The 13,918-nt window shown below is 45.5% G+C and overlaps 1 protein-coding gene across 2 annotated transcripts in view; it reads right to left on the bottom strand.

Annotated features, from left to right (window-relative positions):
* Positions 1 to 1,805: 1,805 nt before the first annotated feature.
* The window catches only part of RNF5 (ring finger protein 5), a 42,963-nt gene continuing 30,850 nt past the window's right edge, over positions 1,806 to 13,918 (bottom strand). For both annotated transcript variants that reach the window (XM_086924517.1, XM_086924518.1), the window contains exon 6: positions 1,806 to 7,170. In XM_086924517.1, the coding sequence (XP_086780643.1) occupies positions 7,070 to 7,170 (101 nt within the window). In that variant the 3' untranslated portion in view covers positions 1,806 to 7,069. The remainder of the gene's footprint in view (positions 7,171 to 13,918) is intronic.

Here is a 13,918-nt window from a genome sequence, read left to right as displayed (position 1 = left end):
CCTTACGCTGTGTTCATCACTGCATTATGTGTATAAATCACCTGCTACTAAATTCACAATGCTTGTACATGAATGCTAGGGGGGGCATGATGATGCATGCTTATCATAATGTGGAAATCCATGACATCCTCTGCAGATTGTGCCTTGTAGATGAGATGATATAACACATTTCTTTGTTTGTAAAATTTGCAAAGTATGGTGAGTGTGGAAAAAATCCAAATAAAGATATTCAAACAAAAAAATGGGATGGCAGGTGCCTGGCAGGGAAGTCCAGGGCCACGTTCCTGGTGAGGGACTCCCCGGACATGAGGCCTGCGGGGCCAGTGTCTTGCCTCCTGTGGAGCAGCGCGGGCCCCGGGCGGGGCTGGCACTCCCCGCGGAGCTGTGCGCATTTGCCATCCAGAGTGCCCTGCGGGTATGAGGGGCGCAGACAGCGTTTGGGTGGACGTGGCATTGAGGGGCCCCCCAGGAGGAGCATTTCAGAGGCACCCACTGGCCCCGGTCTGCGGATGAGTTCTGGGGAGGGTTGGTGCCGCTTGTCAAGGAGACCAGGGCGTCCCTGATGGTGTCTGTGATGGCCTCGGTGGTGGGGCTCAGCTCGGCCTTCTCAGGCTCCTCCTTGGACTGGGACAGGCGGGTCATGACCTTGAGCAGCTGCCCCATGTTCGGGAGGCTTGCCGACAGCAGCTCCATCTTCTCCTCGGCTGAGATGTATGCAGAGGGGTCGCCCAGCAGCTGCGTCTCCTTGTGCCCAGCCCCGTCTGCTGCTGGGGCCCCGGCTCGCTGCTGTTGGAGAGCTCTGGTTCTGGAGCACATCCTGGGCCAGGCTGCAGCCCAGCCTCGGACGCCGTAGAGCAGGGAGGCCGGCAGGCAGTAGAGGGAGCCCAACAGGGGCTGGGCCTGCCACAAGCTGTAGAGCTGCTGCTCCTCGGAGGAGTTGCATGAGGTCATGCGCTGAAGCAGGGGTTGGACGGACTCATTGAACTCCTGGTGCAGGCTCTCGGAGATGCGGCGAGTGAGAAGCGGCAGCTCCTACATGCAGACTCCGAGGACTGGAGGGTGACTGGAGCCTGTACCAGATGAAAGGGAACACAGAGCAGGGATGGGGACGGCAGCTCAAGACAGGGAGGGGGCTATTTGGCACAAGTAGAGCTGCGGGCTGGACGCAGAGCGAGAGGAGACGGAGCACGCAGTGCGCACTGAACACGGATACAGAGCAAGGGCAGAAAACACTGCACACAACTACAACGGAGAAAAGAAAACTGGGGTGAGAAGCGGGCGGCGGAGCAACACAAGAATATCTCCACGAGTGAGGGATTTCATGTCTCACGCTGTCTGCACGCTCCAGTCGGCCCTCTGATTGGTTAATCAGGAACACCAATCAGAGTCTTGAACTGAGTGACGCCACTCTCCTCCAATGGTTGGCCTCAGTTTAGGAAGCCAGCCAATGGAGAAGAGGAGCAGGTTCAGGCCCCCCATACTGTAAACGTAAAATCTTGGCTGCGCGACACTGCTGCGCAGTGTACGCTAGGCCACGACCTAATTCTAAGGCCATTCAGGCAGACAGTGTCATACTTCTATTGTAAAGTTACAGTGGGGCCCCCACATAGACGACAGGCCTTGACTGAAATTAAGCATGTCATTCAAGCTCTAAAGACTGCTTCAGAAAGGTAAACACATACAAAGAGGCAGAGAGAAAGAACTGACTTTTGGATTACAGACGAGGGATTCAACAGCCGGAGTGAAGTTCGATCGCAAATGAGCACAAGATGGAAATCTACAAAAATAATTGCTCACACAACTTGTTTCTAAATCACTTTTCATGTTTTAATCAGTTACTTTTCAACGTGGAAAAACACATTGCATCATCATAATTAACAAAAAATCCTGTACTATGTACACATTTCGGTGCCAGAATCCTTAATGCAATATTGGTTTACAATTGGAACAAATCAAATTAAAATTGACGATTCCGGTTAGAAAAGCAGCAATTAAGCTTACCATTTGGAGGTATGCTCGCACCTCATTTTGTTCTAGCCCACCGTCCCACTTGCACTTCATGTAAACATTTTAAGAGACGAGAGAGAGTATGGGGTGCTACCTAGCTTTGGGCCTGCTACTACCAGGTAAGCGATCCAACCACTGTGCCCCAGTCCATTCCACACTTAAAAAAGCCAAACTCGCTTGCAGTAGCAAGTTCAAATCATCCACTTTGGTGTACAGTAGAAAAGGAGCATTTGGTAATTCTTATCCCCAGCCTGGCAAGTAGTCACATGTTAACCACATCACCATGGCACACACTATAGTGCTGTCCACTTTCAGAGGGATGGCCTATGCTCTACAGTCCTAAGCCTCAGCACCAAATAACGTCACAGTCTTTACACAGTGCTACTTTAAACTCCGCTCTACTAGCCTTAAACACACACACCCCTGAAAGTTGCTCTACAGACAGACCCTTTGAATGTGATGCAGGTGACTTGTTCTCAGAGCAATGAAGCTTAATGGTGGAGCCATTTTTTTCACGTAATGGCAAAAACAGAGTCCAGGGCCTGCTTTAACCAGGAAGGGCAGGCACTGACATGGGGCAAGGACATAAGAGGTATCCATATGCACTTCTGGTTGGCTCTGCAGTGCATTTTTAGTACACTTGCTAATCATAAGCCCACTTAGTATTTCGTCTCACACCACAAATACTCATTGTTCTGCAATGGGAGTTTGTAAGTGGTTACTCTTACTGGGCAAAATAAAAATGAACATCCAGGGATTTAGGAGCAGGCCATTTCGTTCAGATTACACTCATTTATCTGCATTAGACAGGGATATTATAGGGAGTTTCACCACCTCGGCTGTGTCCTATATTTATAATTGGTTGTATACACAAATCACATTTAGTCACAGACCACTAATTGTGGTCTAGGCAGTTATAGGCGTATGGGGATGCTCTGTCCTATTCAAGGCTTTGTGGCATCCGACCAGCAAATATCCGGATGTCCGAAATCCAAATTCATTTTTTGGAGACCGGAGATTGAGGGTGGGACAGGTAAAGTTGGCAGAAGGATGCTTCCTTTGAGGGAATTACTTGTGTTCCATCTCTTGTGGTGGATTGTTTCAGCTCTGCAAGTGCTTCTCTCCACGGAAATCCTTGACTTCAAACTTTCTCTGGGCTCGGTCCTATGGAGGTAATCAGATATTTCACACTTAACAGTCACCTTCTCTGGCCTCAGTCTTACAGAGGAAGGCCCGACTCAAGCCTTTTTTGCATGAAAAATATGTTCCTTCTGTGGCGTATGTTAACAAGGGTCTTAAAAGCAACAAACTGAGAACCTGTTCGTGTGACAAGAAACCGTATCACTGTTCTATTGAGGACGGTGGGAAGTAATTACATGCATCACCATGATAAACACCAGACACTTTCACATAAAAGATCTTCTCAAAAATGTAGCTTGCTCTTTACCAATACATGATCAACACTGGAGAATTAGAGATTGCTTGCACTAGCAGACCACAGAAAGAGTAGCATCTCTTGGAGAGTGACAAAAGAAAGAGGGGAGTGGCCACAGGAAGAATAGTGCGTCTTAGAGAGTGGCCATAAAAAGAGCAGCATGTTTTAGGGAGCAACCACAAAAAGAGCAGCCTGTTCATTATAACCAGAGAAAGAGTGATGTGTTTCAGGGAATGGACTGTTTGCTCAAGTAGAACAGGCAACTTAACCATCCGTGTAGAACATGACTATCTCCTGCTTCAGGTGGGGTTGATTGAAATAAAATAATTCAAGTGAGGTGGCACATCAAGGCTCAAAAGATGCCTGCCACCTCTAACAACTGCAAGGCTCCTTGGAACAGTTGTAGCTCCTGGGAGAGGACCCAGAGGGTCCCAATCTCTGCAGAGTTTGCCATGACATGTGCTGACAGGATTTGAAATGCAGATCCAAAGCTGGCCAACGTAGTTTTAAGAGCTTGGCTAACCTAAAGCATATCCTCTTGCACACTGTGGATTTCTGTGCTTACACCATTTCTATAGTCTTTCACACCAGATCAATCTGACATGACTTGGAAGAATCCAAAATTCATGTGGCAGCGGAAATGCAACTGTTTACGTCTCAGTAACACACAACAATGAAATCAACTTTAAACAAATGAAAAAAATACATAAAGTTACATAAAGTGCTTGGTCCTTTACAGACCACCCAGATGAATCAAAAATGCTCATCCTTCAACAAACTAAAGTACTTAAAATACATTTTAAGATCATTCAAGACTTGCTTCATAGATGACATTTGATTTCTCACCATTTGCTGCGAGGCACAATAGGCTATTATACAAATGTTAATTAGTTACATGAGATAAGCAATTCAGCCATCATTACAATTTTAAATACCCGTTAAACATTTTATTAGGTGCGAGATGTGTTGCACTGGTGCATGATAAGTTGTGCTATTTGATCAGGCATTATTGTTATGTAAATGTAATGGGAACCCTTTATTATGTTGCAGGTTGGGACATCTGCACTTAAGCCCTCAGTGCAGAATACTGTAAACGTACATGCCTTTTTTTCTTAGTTCCATTACACCAGACAATGAAATTGAACAATTTGGTCTATCGCAAGCAGAATTAATACTACACAAAAGATCTATTTTATGAACTGTTACTGGCTATCCTCAGGGCTCAATCTAAAGTTTTGAGTTAGGAATCCTCTTCTTTGTAAACAAATAGTAAAAGGATTTCCTGTGGAGTTAAACAGAATTCACATTTCTGACGTATTTTAAATGGGGCAAAACAATGAAAATATAATTTTAACCAAGAATAATTAAGTAATGTAACTTGTGCTTTGTTCATTAATATAAGTGAATATCTTTTTTCCACCGTAAAGTCCCATATCAGATCAAATAGTAAGAACTGCAGAGCACTGGGTTGTGGTATGGAGCCACTGATGGAGAAAAGACCCTGAGGGAGGGGGGGGGGGGGGGGGCAGCTGGAAGGTTTGGACGGCATCTGGGACTCAGTTTTTTTCTCTATAGGACTATTAGCCTGATTATAGGGACCGTTGAATGCCAAAGGTGGGCTATACTTTGGACTGGCTGACCGAAATCATTTCATTTAGACTAGTTACAATTGCTCCAAACAGAAAGATTTACCATTTTGGAACGATGAATGTGTATAGCCTGTCGACATACGCAGCTCGGTGTGCCCATGAACCAAGTTTGAGATCAGTCACATTCGAGTGGCTGAGGTACCAACCAAGAGACCCAACCGCAGCAGACACTTCACAGCCTAGCATCACAGCTATGACAGACAACCGTCCTTGAGTCCCGACCGCAGACCCTCAGGGAAATAGCTCTTCCATGGATGGAAAAGAAAAGCTTAGCTTAGAAACACTGCATATTTACATAGCTTAGACAGTTGAACATCTTTGCAGACACAGATACTCGAAGAAAGACATGTAGCTCATACAGCAGACTAGATGAACGGATAAACATACTACAAGAGTCACCATGCATGCTTAGAAAGTGGCGCTATGTCTCTGCGTACACGAAAGTGCCAGATTCTCTAAATGTGACAGTGTGCAGAGATTCACCAGCAACGAGTAGTCTCTTGAAAGGGTCAGGCACTCTGTGGAGAGATGTTGGGAAGGTCAGGCCAAGTGCTTGTCCGGTCACCCACTATTACAACGGGTTCCACTCAAAACTGTACTTGCTCAATTAACATAATAGCCATGGGCTAGTGTTTTTTCTAGAAACTGGAGCATATCACTCAAAGCTTCACAACACTACATAAAGAGATGAGAAATGTTGTAAACACAGCTACACTGCAAGATGCTTGTGGAGTAGTGCATGTTCAAAACAAGCAAGCTTCTCTCTTGAATTTAATTCGGCCTGTCAAAGCACGCACATGGCCATCTCTGGATCTATGAAAGAGTCAGCAAACTAATGCCCTCAGTTATTACTATCTTGTGATATGTGCAATACCACCAATGGGCTGTGGTGGTAAAGGCACAAGGATGGGACTAAAAGGGCTTTGGGCTGCAACAGGTTGGGGTCAAGAAGAAAATGCAAGAACTCCTGACCTTGGGTTGAAGCTGGGCACAAGATTCACCTCCTACTTAGCAAAGACCTAGGAAATGGTTAGGCTTTCCACAGATCAAGAAGTGGTTAACACATCGTTTCCACATGAAACAAACGCCATGCAAACATACAAGTCACAATACCTGAAAGAATCTGTAGAAGTCATGAAATGGGTAAGAAAAGCAGATATTGGGCAAGTGCAGAAATCTTCACATAAGCAATAACCTTTACCTTCTGAAGGAAATGCTAGAGTGGACGGAATGAACCATATGGGAAAGGTACAACCGTGGGCTGTCAGAGATAGACCGTCAGATACACAGCCCTTAGATCATCACCAGGGTGTCATCTAGCAGAATCCAGTTGGTTTACTATGCTCTCTCCAACGTCCACCAAATCCAGCATATTTTGAACCCTCCATCCAAATTCCATGCACACCTAGATCATTTCGTGGTCTACCCCACCCTCCCAGAATCTTCAGTAAGAAAGGGCATCTCCAACAGCTCCATCCCTGATCCGCAGTGATATCGCTCCTGTCTGGGCACCACTTCTTCCACAGGTTTTCGTGTGCCCCACTGGGACACACTTTTTATACATGCTGCCAAATCAAGGATCAGTGTGTAGCCCATTCAGCACCAGAGATGAGGCATGTGGCTTTCAGGTGAGGGTCACATTGGCCTGGTCTGTAAGCCCACGATCAATCAAGCACCTACTAGTTTATTTGCAACGGCACGAAAATAAAAAGATTGTAGCTTCTTGGATGGTTCGCTGGTACTGGTTATGCTGAACCTGGACAGTCTGTATAACTCCTCTGTTCTTGTACCTTTCTGGACATACAAAGAAAGGGGCCATTGTCCTGAAAGTTTAGCGCAAGGACAATAGTGCTCAGTGCTTCAAGCATATTGGGTCCTCATTGCCTCTTTCCTCTCACCCCAGGAATCACTGCCCCGCCCAGCCGGTTGTCCCGTTCAAGGCTGAATCCCATACATAATATGTGGGTCATGTTTGATGTCACACACTCAGGAGCCAGAAAAAGAAGAAAATGGCGATGAAGAGGAAGAGTGAGTCCTGCCAGCTGCTGCCATTGTTGCCATGAGGAGCTCCATCCAAGTCTGCATCAGCGACCCAGCAGAAACGGGGGTGGGGAGGAAACAGGATTCAAATGTTAAACATCATAGGCATTGTCAACATTTGCAAATAGTTATACAAGTTAAGGAAATTTCTCTGAGCCTCACTCACACAGAATTACAGCAGGCCACAATGGACTTTACTGGCCAAGGTCTGCTTTGGCCCATAATAAAGGAGTGGGACTTCAATGGCTGGGATAGCCCGTGAGGCATGCATTTAGGTTAGGAGAAACTGGGGTTAGCCCTCTGCCCACCCACATGTCTCAATGTAGGCTCCAGAGACTCTGTAGGTTCCTCCTCCCTTTCTTTGGTGCTGTCACTATCGGTGAATGACTGTTCCTGCAAAGGCTACTCAGGCCAGCGCACAGCCCCAACAATATTCCACATGCATGAATATTGTGTGCTAGAGATATAAGGACCAAGCTAGCTCAGCTCGTTCAAACTGGTTTCGCTCCAGCTGTTGAGCAAGACAGGGACAGGCGGAGGCAGCAAAGACTTTCTCCATCCTTTCTCCTTTGCCTCGGCCTTCTCCCTACGACCACAGCCTCTGCCCCTCTCCATCCCTTGTACAACTTCACATATTCAGAGAACAGTCAGAGGAAAACACTAAAGGATATGGTTTAGGACATGTTATGTTGGTGGCGCTCCACTGTCTTCAATGAATCTTTCAACTTTCTAATGTTCTAATGTTGCTAAGAGCTCCACGGATGCAAGATAACGCTTCTAGTTTTAAAACACATCATCAAATCCAATTTAAAAAACTATCTTCTGTTTAAACTAAGATAACCAAGCTTAGCCTGGCCTCACCTGACAATGCTTTGAAGTCTGTGCCCCTGACAAGATGATATCACATAGACCCCCGCACAGAACGGCCCTTCAACCACAGAATGAAGCGTGTAAGATCAAGTGTAGCTGTACACTTCTCAAGTGTTGCTTGGCTTAACTCCTCCCAGGCAAGAGCAAGTGACTAATGAGTTCAATTGTGTGGCGTGGGGCAGGGAGAAGCAAACATCACTTATAGCAAGGTGCAATGCAAAACTACATTCTGCCCAATAACATGAGAATAAAGTCCCATCAAAACATTAACCCTCAAGGCTTGGTGTCCTCTCATGTCAAACATGCTGGGATAATCTAGCTTTCACACCACAAAACAGCTGATCTTACATCCCAGATGGCTAATAAGATTAACCCACTGCCACACTACAGCCAAGCCCTACCCAACACTATCGTGCTTAGCCTCCCCCCATCTCACCCAGATTTTTGCATAAGCTCATCCCCTGATGATCTTGACACAGCTACAGAGGCTCTTCTCATCCAACATGATAGTGTCACGGTTCACTTCACCAGCAAGCTTTACTCAGAGTAACAAAAACACATACATGCCAAGTAGCACATGCCACACATCAAGAGTGTAACAATTTAAAGACAGTCCACCTTGTATAAGCCAGACCAAGCGAACTGTTAAAGTAGCCACAAACCAGCCCTACTGCACTTACGCCAGCCCCAACACAGCATTACCAAACTTAACCCAGCCATACATACAGCATGCTCCATACAAAGCCTTGACCAGCATGAGGCTATCACACTCCGCCTTACTCTATTTAGCCACTACAACACAAAGCTGCCAAACTCAATACCAGACAACTTGCTTAGCCCCACAGCACTAGATGCATTGGCCCAGCACCACAATAATACAGCGTAGCTCCAGACAAATGACAATTTTAGCCATGCTACACTTTACGCAATAGCTTTGCTTCATCCCTACAGAAGACTAATACTTAGCATCACCTCATACTAGAATACCAAGCCTAAAATTATCCCTGCACCGGATTGCAGAGACTAGCCCAATGGCATACTACACTGCACCGTAATCACCTAACCAGTGAGTACTGCCACAACACTGAAGTGATTCCAACACACACGACTCCTTTACATTTCCATGACAGGAGAAGTTGCTACTGGCATGGCCTCTCCGTAAAACAGATTATTAGTTACTGCTTCTCCTATGTTTTATCTATTTTTATTTTGGAGGATATTAATGACAACGAAAGGTAAACATAGCTTTTTTTAGCAGTGGCCCTGCCAAGACTCAAACCCACTGAGCCGTAAACTCTAAACTACCTTAAGCCTAATAGTTTTTAAAAAAAAAAATGATTTTTAGTGGGGAGCATCTAAAAAAAAATAAACATTAGTAAAAGTGCTCAATATAAGCAAATCTAAAACAATTGGTTTCTTTTCAGCATTAAAAGTTTTTTAAATCATTTTATTAATAGCAACATTTATGAAAGAACAATCATCCTAAGCAAGATCAGTTCAGATTTTTGATGCAGTAGAAAGGAGATTGAAGAGCATGAGCAGTCTTGTGCCTGGGAAACACTTTTTTTAATTTTAATATTATTATAGTTTGATATTTACTGCGGTTATTGAAATTATATGAAAAAAATAGGAGTTCCGAAGAAGAATTTAATTGTTTTAGATTGGTTTACCACGATTGAAGAAATCTCACCCATGCAGTATGTAGTTGTCATTTGAGCTGCAAAACAATTTCTTTTCAGGAATTAATTTAACAAACTCTGCTTACAGAACAAAGGCAATGATGGCATTACTAACCTGTAACCACGGTTAATGGCTTATTTATAGGAATAAATCCCCAAGCAGGGTATAAGCCTGCTTTTACAGTTGGGTACCCAATTCGCAAGATGATCTTATTAAAAGGTGTTGGTTTAAGGCATGGGTACTCACAAACTTTCTCTCGGGGGCCAAATTTACAGTGTGGTTTGTGTCCGAGGGCTGCACCAGTGGGGGTGGGGTCAGTGGGGGAGGGGCGGGGCAAAAGCAACAAAAAAAACTGACCATGAAGTTGATCACTGGTCCCTGCAGCGGACGCCTTCGTCCACTGAGCACCAGACCCGGCAAACGCACATCTCTCTTGCTCTCTCTCTCTCTCTCCCTCACTCACTCTGTCTCCATTTCCTTCCCTCACTCTCCCTCTGTCTCCCTTTCCCTCCCTCACTCTCCCTCTGTCTCCCTTTCCCTCCCTCACTCTCCCTCTGTCTCCCTTTCCCTCCCTCTGTCTCCCTTTCCCTCCCTCACTCTCCCTGTCTCCCTGCCTCCCTTTCCCTCCCTCCGTCTTCCTTTCCCTCCCTCGGTCTTCCTTTCCCTCCCTCACTCTGCCTCTTTTTCCCTCCCTTTCCCGCCCTCCCTTTCCCTCCCTCTTCCTCTCCCTCCCTGGTCTCTTTCTTTCCCTCTCTCCCTCCCTCTCCGTCATCTCACCCTGCCTGTGTGTGCCCGGGCTGAAACCGCACCAGGGGCGTAACATAGGCCCCTGCAGCCCCCGCAGTGCGGGGGCGCCCTCCCCCTCCAGGGCCCCGTCAGCACCGCATTTCTGCTGGGGAGCTACAGATTGAATCCGGAGGGGGCCCCTTCACGTACTCTGCAGGGGGCCCCCTCAAGGTTCGTTACGCCACTGCCGGGCACACACTCACACAGCTGCACCCGAGCACTTCACAGGTCTTTAAAAGACCATTCGCATGTTAATGAGGCTGTGTTGTATTTCGCCTTTTAGCGCCACAGCTCCACTCTGACTAAAGCTGGCCCCCACAGAGCAGCAGAGTCTCCGAGTCACACTGGTAGAAGATGTCTACAAGGTCCGAGGGCCGCCAGGGAAGGCTTGCCGGGCCGCTGGCGGCCCGTACTATGAGTACCCGTGGTTTAAGGTGTGTCCAAAATAACCTTCCCGTGAAAGCTATTCTACACCACTACACAGACTTTTTTTTTTAAATTCATAAAATTTGATAAAGTGCTTTATCTTCAGTCTTAAAATGAGTAAATCCTGTAACAGTTATAATATAACATTTGGGCATGGCTTATTAAAAGTAGATTTTAAAAACAAGTTTTTCATTTTCATCACCATTTTGCATGAACAACATATCAAAGAACTAACAATTAGAGTCGGTTTTGGCTAGTAGTTTTTTTTTGCCGATAAAGATGAACTTTACAAATTGGGGGATCAGGCGAAGCGTTGACCCAGTGAGACAGGTAATAATGGGGTGTCGACATGTTCTCACCCCCAATTCGTCAAAAATAGGTCTTAAAAAGAGTCTTCCGCTCTTCTAGCAAATGGGGGCATGTAGTCACAATGTGTATAAAGTTTCATCATAGGAACCACATAACCTACAAAGGTTAGAGGACCAGTTTTTTCCCATTTAGGTAATCAGTCCTTAGTGGGGTATCTCCCAAACCGCAGTAACATACATTTTTCCCGTAAGAATGATTTTAAGTGAGTCAACAAATATAATTGGGGTTCTAATTTAATGAATGAGTTAGCAATTGACCAAGAGTGATACTTTATTCAAAGTTCATCTTTAACTAAGATAATCGATAATAGGTTGGCTGATCTATTTTTAATGTTTATGAACAGATTTGCTCCTCTCTTCTTCTTCAAATGTTGGACAATTGAAATTATTTAAACTCTTGTTTAAAATGATCCCCAGCTGCAAGCATGCTCATACTTTGTTATCTCCTGCCAACATTTGTTGGCAAGGGTATCTTGTTCTGAGCGATATAATAAGTATGACATTTTTAAAAAGGCAGATTGTCGTACCAGAGACTACTTTTTCAGACCAAATTCAAATCTAACATTAGCATGTCCTATGTGCTTCGGAATCCTAAAAACTGATTTAAAAACTTTTATTTGCAGGGCATCAAGTATTTTTGCGTCTTTCCCGCGAAAAACCATTGAGCCATAAGTCAAGGATGGAATCAACTTTGCTTTCATGACCTTCAATATAAGCTCGTGATTTGGACTTGACAACTTATCCCCAACTTTCTAAAAGCAAAAAGCAATCCTGTTGCCTTTTTCTTTGAGATTAGTAAACTGCTGTTTAAATGACATATCATCAAATGGTGTTCCTAAACATTTATAAAATTTTACAGTTTCAATATGTAACCCATTAATGTTCCATTCTTCTTAGCTGCTTTTTTACCACCTATAATCATTATGTTTGTCTATTTGGTATTCATTTTCTAAGCATTAAGGGTAACATAATGATTAAAAGAATCAATTAATCTTCTTAGTGCTATAACGGAATGACTTCATAATATGGTATCATCTGCATATTGTAAATACTTAATCTCATTGCTAAAGAATGAGGGCGAGTGGGCACTAACTTCTTTGAAGTGTCTAGGGCAAAGGTCTTCAATCTTTGGGGCGCGACCCCCAGGGGGGTCGTGGAGTCCTTGGAAGGGGGTCGCAGATTCTGTCAAAGTGCAGCTCCTGGCTTGGGCTTATCGAGGGTGCTCCCGGTGGAGGCCTAATTCACACCGAGGTGTGAAAAACATAAAAACCTCATTAACAAGTAAAAGGTCTTTTAAAGACCTGTCAAGTAATCGGGTGTGGCTGTGTGTGTGTCTCCCTGAAGCCGTTTCGAGCTGGGGGAGGAGGGGGAGGGCGGAAGGGGGCTGGGGTAGCAGGCTGTAGTGTAGCCCTTTGACGTCAATGTATATTGCGCGCCTGGAGCTGTGGGTCCGGTGACACATCCCCCGCCCCAGCAGGGAGGCACAGAGATGCCCTCCCATGATCTGGAAAGAAGGAAAAAGACGCAGAGAGATACTGAACCCCCCCCCCCCCCCCCCCTCCCCCATGAGCGAGGCACAGAAAAGGTGGGTGGATCAATGATGGGAGGATGGATGGATGTAAGGATGAAGGATGGATGGATGTGTGAAGAGGTGGGTGGATGAATGATGAATGGATGGATGAAAGGGTGGATGGATGGATGGATGAATGGATGGATGGGTGAAAGGGTGGATGGATGGAAGGATGAAAGGGTAGATGGATGTATGGATGGATAAAAGGTTGCATGGATGAATGATGGATGGATGTGTGAAAAGATGGGTGGATGAATGATGGGTGAATGGATGGATGAAAGGGTGAATGGGTGAAGGATAGATGGATGAAGGATAGATGTATGTATGTAAGGATGAAAGGGTGGACGGATGAAGGATGGATGAAAGGGTGGATGAATGGATGAAAGAGTGGATGGATGGAAGGATGAAAGGGTGGACTGATGAAGGATGAAGGGTGGATGGATGTATGGATGGATAAAAGGTTGCATGGATGAATGATGGATGTGTGAAAAGGTGGGTGGATGAATGATGGGTGAATGGATGGAAGGGTGAATGGGTAAAGGATGGATGGAAGGGTGGATGGATGAAGGATGGATGGATGGAAGGATGAAAGGGTGGATGGATGGATGGAAGGATGAAAGGGTGGATGGATGAAGGATGGATGGATGGAAGGATGAAAGGGTGGACGGATGAAAGATGGATGGATGGATGGATAAAAGGTTGCATGGATGAATGATGCATGGATGGATGGATGTGTGAAAAGGTGGGGGAATGAACGATGGGTGGATGGGTGGATGGATGGGTGGATGGATGGATGGATGGATGGATGAAAGGGTGGGTGGATGGATGGATGTATGGATGAAAGGGTGGATGGATGAAGGATGGATGTATGATGGGAGGATGAAAGGGTGGATGGATGTATGGATGGATAAAAGGTTGCATGGATGAATGATGGATGGATGTGTGAAAAGGTGGGGGAATGAATGATGGATGGATGGATGGATGGATGGAAGGGTGGATGGGTAAAGGATGGATGTATTGATGGATGGATGGATGGATGGAAGGATGAAAGGATGGATGGATGTGTGAAAGTGTGGGTGGATGAATG

Source organism: Lissotriton vulgaris, chromosome 5, assembly GCF_964263255.1.
Source record: "Lissotriton vulgaris chromosome 5, aLisVul1.2, whole genome shotgun sequence".
In the NCBI taxonomy this organism is placed as follows: Eukaryota; Metazoa; Chordata; class Amphibia; order Caudata; family Salamandridae; genus Lissotriton; species Lissotriton vulgaris.
This window is presented reverse-complemented; position numbering and strand designations above follow the sequence as displayed.